Raw genomic sequence first — 11,459 nt, forward strand, 5'->3', positions numbered from 1 at the left:
CCCTGGCTGTGTGTGCAGTGGCACCATCTTGTTGGAACCACACAGCAGGATTCCCTAAGTCGGTGTTGGCTGCAGGAAGTTGCGTAACAGCTGTACGTAACGATCCGGTGTTACTGTTACAGTTCTGTCCTCCTCAAAAAAGTAAGGGCCTACAATTCCGAAATCAGTGACAGCGCACCAAACAGTAACATGCTCGCTGTGGGGAGGTCGCTCACGGATCTGTTGAGGATTGGTTACGGACCAGTACCGAAAATTTTGTTTATTAACGTAGCCTGACAAATGAAAGTGCGCTTCATCACTTGCCAGGATACTGGTGTCAGCTGCTACAGCTTCCAGGATAGTCTCACAACACGCTCTGCAGTTGGCCCAATCACGTTCACTGAGTTTCTGAACACCCACGATTTTGTACAGATGGAACTTCATGCCTGCGTGTAAAATCCTCCCTACGGTGCGATCCGAGTGTCCCACAGCACGTGAATCCCTATGCATCGAACGTTGAGGAGATTACGTAACGGCGTATCTCACTGCACGGACGGTCTCGGGTGTTCAGATGCTACGAGGTGTATCAGGCGGCTTCGTTTTCACACTCAAACCACTTTTTCTCAAACTGTTTACCCGATACAGAATGGTGTTCCTGCTTGGAACTTTCTCATGTCGACCTACGCCAAAGTGTCTGCGAAACAAACGCTGTGTTGTGGTAACAAGAGTCGGCATTTTTTAAATAAATCTCAATCACAAAACCCTGGTGTACACCACTCCACGCCATGATAGCGACTGGCTGGCTGATTGACTAGCCCGGATGAGACGATGCACGTGTTCTCCAAGGCCAGACCAAGACCGTGCGCACCACGACAGTAACACCTGTTTGAAAGCTGTGGCCAATACGACCTTTAGTTCGCTACAATCTACTGTATATGACAAATGGCAAACCCTGCTCTTTTAAACTGTGCAACAAAATTGTGAATGGCTTGTTGCGTTGCCGAGTTATTTACATCTGAAATTCGTCAGGTATTTCTGCCGCACCCTGTAATTAAGGGACAAACAAAACCTAGCGTTGGCAAGGATGGTACTGAAAGTTCTACAGGCCAACCTACAACATAAAAAATCAGCTGTGGCCAATTTCATCAGGAAGTTCAAGTCCAAGGCTATCGATGTGGCTCTTATACAAGAGACATGGGTAGTTAAGGGCAGAGTAGTAGGACTGGCGGTATCTGGAGGTAAGCTTATGTACGATACTACATTGAATATGCCTAGAACATGTTTACTTGTGAGCAGAAAACTAAAATGCCTTCTGCTGCAGGAACATTGTTCAAAGGACTTAGTGGCGGCCAAGATAAAACTTGGAAATTGGGAAGGTCCCAGAGAAATAACCACAGGCTCTGCATACCTCCTATATGACTCAACTAATCTGCCCCCATCAGAAGAAGTTCAGAACCTAATTTGCAATGAGAAGAGGAAAGGCGAACACTAGTCCTTGGAGCAGATGCAAATTCACACCACACGGCATGGGGCAGCACAAACTGCAATGCAAGAGGCGAGTCTTTACTAGAGTTTATTATTGGAACTGTGTTGACGATACTAAACCTAGGAAACAAGCCTACATTTATAAATAAAAATCGCAGGAAGGTAATAGACATTACACTAAGCACTATGCATATTGCAAACTTTATTAAAGACTGGAAGGTGCTGGAGGAACCATCATTGGCAGACCACCAGCACATCCAATTTGCAATAGATACAGACCATTATGTTTAACCTCCTTCATGGTGAAAGCAATGGAGAAAATTCTGGATACATATATCAGAAGAACGTTGCAACTGAATTCAATGTTACATGAAAATCAGTTTGCATATAGACCAGGCAGATCCACTGAAGTAGTACTCCACCAGTTGGTTTGTAAACTAGAGGAAAGCCTAGAATATAAAGAAATTCCACTGGCGGCATTTCTAGAAACAGAAGGAGCCTTCAGCAATACAACCTATGACTATGATCAAAGCATTGGAAAAGAGCAAGGCGAGTAAAACTGTCGTCAAATGGATTAAATCCACATTAGACTGAAGGAAGATAAAAGCAACCCTGTTTGAAGAAACGCTGATGGTTAGGGCTACCTGAGTCTGTGCTCTGGGAGGAGTTCTTTTGCCTCTGCTGTAGAACCTCGTGGTGAACAAAATCATAGCTATGCTCAACGAACAGGGTTTCTATACACAAGGATACGCAGATGACCTAGTGATTGTGGTATGAGGTAAGGTGATGAGTGTTATCCAGGACCTCATGCAAAGATCACTCAACCTTGTTGAGAACTGGTATCGAGAAGATCAACTATCAGTCAACTCGAATAAGGAGAAAATTAGAGGGAAATAGATCACTGAAGCTCTTTGGGCAAGATATATACATGGAAGAACAGGCACTGCACCTAGGTGTAGTGTTAGATAAAAATCTAAGCTGGAATCTACATATACAAAGGAACATAACCTAGGCCACGAACTTGCTGTATGCATGCAAAAGAGCCGTTGGGAAGACATGGGGCCTAGGACTTTTTTTTAATTTTATTTTTTTTACGTTGCACCAATACAGACAGGTCTTAGGGCGATGATGGGAGAGAAAAGGCCTAGGAATGGGAAGGAAGTGGCTGTCGCCTTAATTAAAGTACAGCCCCAGCATTTGCCTGGTGTGAAAATGGGAAACCACGGAAAACCATCTTCAGGGCTGCTGACAGAGGGGTTCGAACCTACCATCTCCCGGATGCAGGCTCACAGCCACGCGCCCTTAACCACACGGCCAACTCGCCCGGTGGGCCTAAGACCATCAAAGGTAATGTGGACATACACAATCATCAGACCGTTGATGGCCTATGCTGCAATCATCTGGTGGCAGAAGGTATGTCAAGGAAAAGTCGGCAGTAGATTGGATAGCCTACAGAGAATGGCATGCATAGCCATAACTGGGGCTATGAGAACTACGCCGACAGAAGCCTTGAATACTTTAATAGACTTTCCATCACTATGCTAATTTCATAAAAGGACAGGCTAGAATGAGTTCATATAGATTGGCACAATCAGAGTGCTGGAATGCACAAAGACCCAATCTAGGACACTGTAAAATTAACAGAGAAATAACAGAGCAAGTTCTACACATGCCTTCTGATCATATGATACCAAAGAACAACTTTAAAAAACTGTTCGAGACCCAGATAATAAAAGAAGAAGACTGGGATATCAACAAATGGAATACAAAAGGAGATACAGTGTGGTGGACTGATGGCTTAAAGACTGTAGATGGCACAGGAGGAGGGATCAACGGGGAAAGACCTGAGAGATCAATCCAGATGAGCCTGGGCAGACACACTACAGTCTTTCAAGCTGAAATTATAGCTATCACAACATGTCTTGAAGAAAATCTGAAAATGAACTATAGGAATAAGAACATTTTCATTTTTACGGACAGCCAAGCAGCCATTAAGGCACTAGAGGCAGTCCGAATAATATCCAGAATTGTCTGGTATTGCCACTCACTTCTCCTGAAGCTCTGAAAGTAAAACATTGTCAAAATAATATGGGTACCATGGCATGCAGATATAGAAGGAAATGAAAAGGCAGATAAATTGGCCAGGAAAGGGGATGGACAAGCCCGACATTACACAGGAAAATGGGTACAAAAGAAGCAAACGGAGAACTGGAAAAGTACTCCAGGATGCAGGCTTGCAAAGGAACTGATAAAAGGGCCAAACAATAATAATAATGTTATTTGTTTTACGTCCCACTAACTACTCTTTTACGGTTTTCGGAGACGGCGAGGTGCCGGAATTTAGTCCCGCAGGAGTTCTTTTACGTGCCAGTAAATCTACTGACATGAGGCTGACTTATTTGAGCACCTTCAAATACCACCGGACTGAGCCAGGATCGAACCTGCCAAGTTGGGGTCAGAAGGCCAGCGCCTTAACCGTCTGAGGCACTCAGCCTGGCAAAAGGACCAAACAAGAAGCACACTAAGGGCCGGTTGCATAAAAATCGCTAACTGTAGTTCAGTTTTGATCGAAGATCGGAAATGAACTTCGTTCTTTTCTCTGTGTGAGTTGTATAACACTAATCTGAGATCACTGAACCAAGTTCAGTTTTGATCTAAGGTCGACGAAACAGAGTTGACAACATCGCTAAACAAGAGAGATAATTGCGATTGTATGGAATCGAGTTGTATCGAACATGCGATTTAGATAGAAACGATCGACAATTCTCGACGCCATTCGACATTCATTTGTCTGCGATACGTAAACAAAGCCGCAAAATGGAAAAGAAAGATGAGTAACAAGAAGACGCGTACTGCAAATTTTAAGAGGAAAAAGATATGTCCTTCTTACTTCACCCTCCTCAGCAGACATCTTGATGAATTGAGGTTTTAGAGCTGCAATCTCTCTAGTGACTTTGTGTATAGTCCTACTTGCAGTTCCTTTATTTACATTGAATACATCTCCAATTACTATTTGGAAGCTTCCAGTTGCGTAAAATCTTTAGTGTGAGAAGGATCATGAACATTGGATTCAGTGCATGATTTCGTTTAGTTTGTGTCCTTAATTGTAGATGTAATCTTTGTTCTAGTTCTTCAACTACACGTTTTCCTAATCGAAACCGTGTTTTAAATTGTCGATCATTTAGTTCTAACAAGGGATACCTTCTATGTTGAAACACGCGAGGAGCTCTTTGGAGTTCAAACTCTCCATTCTCGGATGAAACGTCAGAGTAATCTGAAATCTGAAAATAGCATAACCTATAGGCCCTAAGCATAAAACAGTGGAGAACAAACAACTTGTTAATAGTAGGATTATTGTTCAAATAATTACAATTAGCATTAGGCCTACTTATCATTTTACTTTAATCAACAGTAGGCCTATTTATTATTTTTCTTTGTTATTATGTCATACACACCTAAACAGATTTATTTCTCACAAAAATAATAATTATATTACTTCTGCTGAACTTAGTTCAACCAGGTTAATCTGAGAAAATTCACCAGTCAGATTTGATCTTCCATCAAGAAGACATGATCTTGGATTAATGTTTATACAACCAAAATTCTAAGTTCAGCTTGACTGGAGATCAGTTTCGGGTGGTTGAACTCAGATTAACTTCTATGCAACCGGCCCTAAGGAACTGTTGAAACTCAGTGGAGAAAATATAAGATGGGTAATAGGACTGTTGACAGGACACTGCCATCTGAAAAAACACCTACAAAGAATTGGAGTAATAAGAGACAACATATGTAGGAAACGCAATGAAGCAGAGGAATCAGCTGAACACTACATTTCGAATGTGAGGTACTGGGTAGAATCAGAATCTTCACTCTAGGACTACCAGTTGAAGAGAGAGAAAAAATCCAAGACGACCCAATAAGAACAACCTGCAGCTTTGTGAAGGGAGAAGGTATATCTAGGTGGGAATGAAGGAAAAACATGGTAGCAAAAGATCTTAGAGGTCGGCGCTAATTAGGAACTAATATTTAGAGGCCCCATGAAGAAAAGAAAAGACTGCACACATTCCATAACAGGGTACATTTGTAAATACACCAAAGATGCAGAAAAGAACAATTAGCAGCGTATTAATGTATACACGTGCAGACATTCCACTCTAGAAGAGAGTTGTTTTTATGAAACAAAAACTAATACTATTCTGTGAAACTAGTAGTAGTGCTTCTGTGAAAAATCAGTGGACATCCCGTTCATCATTCTGCATGCGGGACATTTATAAGTAGAAAGTATGGTGCTCACGAGCTACCTGGTATATATATAAAAATAAAAACCTTTCTTGTTATACTAATTTTACTATTAAACTTCCATTCTTTGCTAGGCTGAGAAAGTCCCCAAGAGGGATGAAACATGTACCTATACCTTCGCTTTAAGAATAAAAACTTTTGTAAGTATTGTTAAGGTGGAACTTCTAATGTTAATATCTTTAAACAGTTCGAAGTTGACAATACAGGCTAAACATGTCATATGTTACTTGTAGGGCCGATTGTATAATCACTGACTGGAGATCAGTTTTAATCTAAGTTCAGAAAATGATCTAAGATCAGACCAGTGTCGTGTTGTATAACACTGATCTAAGATCAACTAATCGAAGTTCAATTTTGATCCCAGTTCATGTGTGTGCACTTGGCAACAGCACGGAAACAGCTGAGTATCGCGAGTTGCGTTGAGCAGTGCGAATCTCTTTTCCTTCGTATTCTGTATGCCAAGCGAAAGAAAGAAAAAATGACTGAAATGAAGCAGAAAAAGGACCGTTCTAATTTTTCCAAGGAGTACAAGGATGCCCTAGTTGAAATTGTACCTGACAAGTTAGTCGTGCGGTTAGGGGCGCGCAGCTGTGAGCTTGAATCTGGAAGATAGTGGGTTCGAGCCCCATTGAAAATGCTGGTGCTGTACCTTAATTAAGGCCACAGCTGTTTCCTTCCCACTCCTAGGCCTTTCCTATCCCATCATCAGTATAAGACTTATCTTTGTCGGTGCAACGTAAAGCCAATTCTAAAAAAAAAAACCCACTCTTAGCCCCATACTGAGACAAGGGAACCGTCTTTACACAACCCCAAATGTTCTTTCTATTGCTGACCTAGTTGCTTTATGGGCTCGATTATAAGCTCGCTCTGCAGCTGTTTCGGCATAAAGTACTGGAGTCAGCAGGTAACAACAGTGATAGCTATTTTCTCCCAGGATTAGGCCTATGCCTTCTGGAATGCCTCCTGTTTCGAACTGAGCATGCACTCGTAAATTAATGAAGATGCTATCGTGAGCAGATCCTAGCCGTCTTGCTACGATATTAGGGACTTAAGCCGAGCATCACAAATAACTTGAAAATTTAATGAAAACCACCCATGATGATTCCTATAAACTTCTGCGTTATCACCCCCAGGAGATATTATAGGGTTGTGGGTACAATCTATAGCACCTAGAACAACAGGGAAGTGTTGTACATCGAAAATATCACGCATGATTTTCCTCACGTCAATTTGTTTGGAGGGCATTTTGATAAACTTGTGTTTCAGTGCAGCAATAAGATTAGATACACGATGAATGGCTCTGCAGACTGTCGCTGCGTCTATATGCAGTAAATCACCAATGACTGACTGAAAACTTCCCGTGGCAAAGAATCTCAAAGTAATGACATGTGCATTAGAGACAAAGGTTTGTTTCTCTTCTCGGTAGGTTTGACTAGAATATCACACAACCCGAGTTCTAGCTGTTCCACGGTATCTTTTCCCAAGCGATCCCTCAGTTTAAACTTCTTGTCACTCAATTCTCTCATTGGATTTCCTCTTTCACAGAACACACGGGGAGCCCGACGAAATTAATCATTTTCATCATCAGAAGATATATCCGAGAAATCAGAGTAATCAGACATTGTAAAATACGAACGAGGTAACATAATAACAAACAATTTCTCGAGGTTATGTTACAGAATTATTAGCCTACATGACACTCCAGTAAAAGAAGTGTAATATTGCCTATATATGGACAGCAATATATGAAGTTAGACTTCAGTGTATTTTTTTTACCATTTATCGTAACAACACAGGTAATATTTTATTAACAATCAGCTGTTCTTGTATCTCAAGTAGAAAACAACTCCATGAACTGAGATCAAAGAGTTTGATTGGAGAAATTTCTCCAGTCAAAGTTGATCTTACTTCAGTGCGAATTGATTTCAGATTAACGTTTATACAATACAAGTGTCAGAGTTTTACGTGAACCAAGATCAATTTCGTCTCTGATCTAAGATCAAATGGTTTATACAATCGGCCTGTAATGTAATAATAAAAAAGAATGTTGGTAAGTAGGGTAGGAGAGGTGGTGGTATACAATGGTATACAATTTCTAATCATTAGACCATATGCAAAAAGCCTGGATTGCCTTGACTAGACTGTTTGGTGTTATTTGACACGAGTAGGCTATGTGCTGACACTGGATTTGACCCTCTCCCTACCTTATCATCCCACCACCCAGACATGCAGGTCTCCCATGTCCTTAGACACTCCCGGCACAAAAAACCATACAATAAAAATAAATAGGTTCTCCAAAAAGATATGCAGATTTGATTTTAAAATTTACTGGTAATTGCTGCACTTCTTAAAAATCTGTTGATAATTCATAATTTCGTAAATAGTAATAAATGTAAGTTATGCATACACAATTTTGTATCTTACTAAATCTGAAATAGCGAAAGGTATACAAAGGCAAATGAATGATACTTACACTGACAAATTCTGAGGTCAGCCAAGCATTATCATTGATGGCAGATTCCACACTGACAGGACTGCCAGATCCTAAATCAACTGTAGCATGGGCTGCATCAGGGAACTGAGTTGAGGAATGGTTGCCCCAAATAATAACATTCTGCACCTTATCAACAGAAACTTTCAGACGAGCCGCTAGTTGAGCCTGAGCACGGTTTTGGTCCAATCTGGTCATGGCACTGAAGTTCTCCCGTGGAATACTTGGAGCATATTTCGAGCAGATTAAGGCATTTGTATTTGCTGGATTTCCCACCACCAATACTTTAACAGTCTTCTTGGCGTACTTGTCAAGAGCTTCACCCTGTAAAGCAAAAGATTTATTAAAGAATGTATTATTATTTGAGGCAAGTTGACAAATGTTGTAGAAATACCGGTTTCACATGCAACCTTGCATCGCCCTCACCGGTAACTTGCAACACAGTGCGCAGTCAGAAGAACCAACTTCTGATGATATCACAAGTTATCAGGCAAAGAAGAAAGGGAGCTGCAGAAACTGAACAATCGCTTCACTGCTGCCTCCCTATGGTTATCCGTAATCTCACCCCTCTCGGTTCATGCAAATACCCAAAACCACTGAAGCAGGAAACAGAAAAGCAGTTGGCATGGAGGCTAGCAGTGGACAATGGTGGGGAGAGTGAGGGGGGTGAAACTGCCACTGCAGGCAATCTATGGCTTGTGCACAGACCATCCTTAGAAGTTGAACTAGTGACAGTGCAACCCACAATAAGATACCTATGGAGAGTAGTAGATGTAGAGAAAGAAATCATCAGCACAATGACAACTGGCTTAACCAAAGTCATAACATTCTGTTCCAAAAGCCAGCTCAGCTGCAATGTAAAAGAGCAATGTGCTATGTAATTACCTGAACTTTGAATATTTTGACATTGGCTGACAGCAGATCCTTTCTTTCCATACCCTGTTTGCGGGGCATAGCACCAACGAGGAATGCAGCATCAACATCTTTAAATGCAACAGCAGGATCCGCAGTAGGAATAACTTCTTTAACAAGGGGAAGTGCACAGTCAGCAATTTCCATCACCACTCCGCCCAATACTTCCATCATGGGGGGAATATCCAGCAGAGTAAGAATAATGGGCTGATTTGCACCAAAAACATCACCTTTGGCCAGCTGATACAACAGCGAATATGCAATTTGGCCGGCAGCACCGGTCACAACAACTCGAACAGGGCTGGCCTGAAACAATGAAAATAAATGACAACAAGTGTAATCTATTAAATACTTGAAAGAGTAGTACCCTAGAGAGTACTTGAAGGTCACTCCATTGACATTGCCAACATCACTGATATCTTCATTACACCATTTATACTAGGCATATAAACGATCATACTAAGAGATTTCATTGCTTTCGAACTGATTTACTATCAAACGCCTACAGCATGACAATCAATTTTACTGAATTACCATTGCTGATGAACTCGGAGATCCTTCCCTCACCTCAGTCCCTTGATAACAAGACCTCCTCGACCTAGTGATCTGCTGACTGTAATACTTGTTACCAACGTAATGTCTGAGAAGTCTTAATACTTATTCAAGTTACCTCATTATGATTTATCACATCAAAAGCACTGTTGCTCCTAGCAGTGTTGGTTAAATATCATTTATAATACACCAAAGACACAAGAAAACGGCTCCCTATATACCCCACATAGCGCAATTTGGTTTTTTGTTTGACATTGGCAATAGAATGTTTTCCTTTTCTTCTTTGCACTCTCCGCACTGAACTCGAAATAATTTGGCACGATTTCTTACTGACCATAGAAATAGCATTTAGTAATCATGAATGACGTCCGTACTTCAAAAGAAGACTGAGGTTTTTTTTTTTAATCCTAGACGGAATGTACCAACGTGGAAAATCAGCCACTGCAATTGGACAAAACAAACACCTTAGGGGTAGCGCGAGGAGACGACATTTTTTCGATATTCGGTGTTAAAATGATGACAATGTTCGCGATAATTAAATTGGTCAATTTTGACATACAATTAATATTCATACTATATGAGTATTATAATGAAAGCGATATCGAAACCGCCTAGGACAATTTAGATTTTCACAGCTAAGCACTTCCTTACCATACTTCGGACAAAGTGTTAGCGAAAACGTTCTACATTCTGATGTGACAATACTGATGTACCGGTACAATTTAATAAAAATATTGGTCTCCCTTCAAACAGTAACAATCTTTCTACATACTTCGTTAAATATTATGACCAGCAGTTAATTTCTGGGTTTAGATGGTTTAAAGAATAACGGTGTCATATTATAGTCTTTAAATGTAGGTACTGGGAGGCTATAGTAAATCGAGATTAGACTTCGGATTTTTAGGCAGTAATAGGTTAGAATCTGCGGTGTAATGGTGAGTGTAATTAGCTGCCACCCCCGGAGGCCCGGGTTCGATTACCAGCTCTGCCACGAAATTTGAAAAGTGGTACGAGGGCTGGAACTGGGTCCAAACAGTCTCGAGAGGTCAACTGAGAAGAGGTGGGTTCGATTCCATCCTCACCCATCCTGGAAGTGGTTTTCCGTGGTTTTCCCATTTCTCCCCAAATACCGGGATGGTACCTAACTTAAGGCCACGGCCGCTTCCTTCCAAGATGGCGACAACTGTGTGTGAGTCAGTGATATCCGTAGTGGATAATGGTGTAAGATGCAGTGAAAAATGTGGCAAATGCAGAAGAGTAGTTAAAATGGGATTCTATGTCGTAAGTGTGATGAATGGTACCATTTTCGTTGTGCAAATATTGTAAATAGGACTGATATTGAAGAAAGTGTTTGGCTGTGTCCCGAGTGTAAACAAACTGATAGTGAGGCTGAACAACAAGAAAGAGAGACTTACGAAACTATACTTAAGATTTTAGGAGTGCTACAAGAAGACTAATGTGCTCTAAAACTTGAAAATGAAAGCTTAAAGGACAGAATAAAGGAACTGGAAGATAAAGAAGACATTGGAGAAGAAAGATAGCCGTGGACGGAAGTGACGCGTAGCCATTTTAGGCCAAATGTTAAACATATGGGAAAAATTATGTGCAACTTAAAACCCGGAAAAAACTCTTTGCAGTGCCAAAATAGATTTCAGTCATTACAACAAGTTCCAGAAGAAGACACATAAAGTTTTCCGAATAATTTTAAATCCAGATAGGTAACCTACAGAAGAAGAAAACC

At 41.0% G+C, this 11,459-nt stretch overlaps 1 protein-coding gene across 1 annotated transcript in view; it reads right to left on the bottom strand.

Annotated features, from left to right (window-relative positions):
• LOC136881322 (malate dehydrogenase, cytoplasmic) overlaps positions 1 to 9,853 on the bottom strand; it is a 38,063-nt gene extending 28,210 nt beyond the window's left edge. The window contains exons 1-3 of the mRNA XM_067154136.2: positions 9,701 to 9,853; positions 9,140 to 9,472; positions 8,237 to 8,578 (exon numbers count right to left, since the gene is read on the bottom strand). Of these exons, the coding sequence (XP_067010237.2) occupies positions 8,237 to 8,578; positions 9,140 to 9,472; positions 9,701 to 9,703 (678 nt within the window). The 5' untranslated portion in view covers positions 9,704 to 9,853. The remainder of the gene's footprint in view (positions 1 to 8,236; positions 8,579 to 9,139; positions 9,473 to 9,700) is intronic.
• Between the last annotated feature and the right edge of the window lie 1,606 nt (positions 9,854 to 11,459).

The sequence above is a fragment of the Anabrus simplex genome, chromosome 9 (genome assembly GCF_040414725.1).
Source record: "Anabrus simplex isolate iqAnaSimp1 chromosome 9, ASM4041472v1, whole genome shotgun sequence".
Taxonomy (NCBI): domain Eukaryota; kingdom Metazoa; phylum Arthropoda; class Insecta; order Orthoptera; family Tettigoniidae; genus Anabrus; species Anabrus simplex.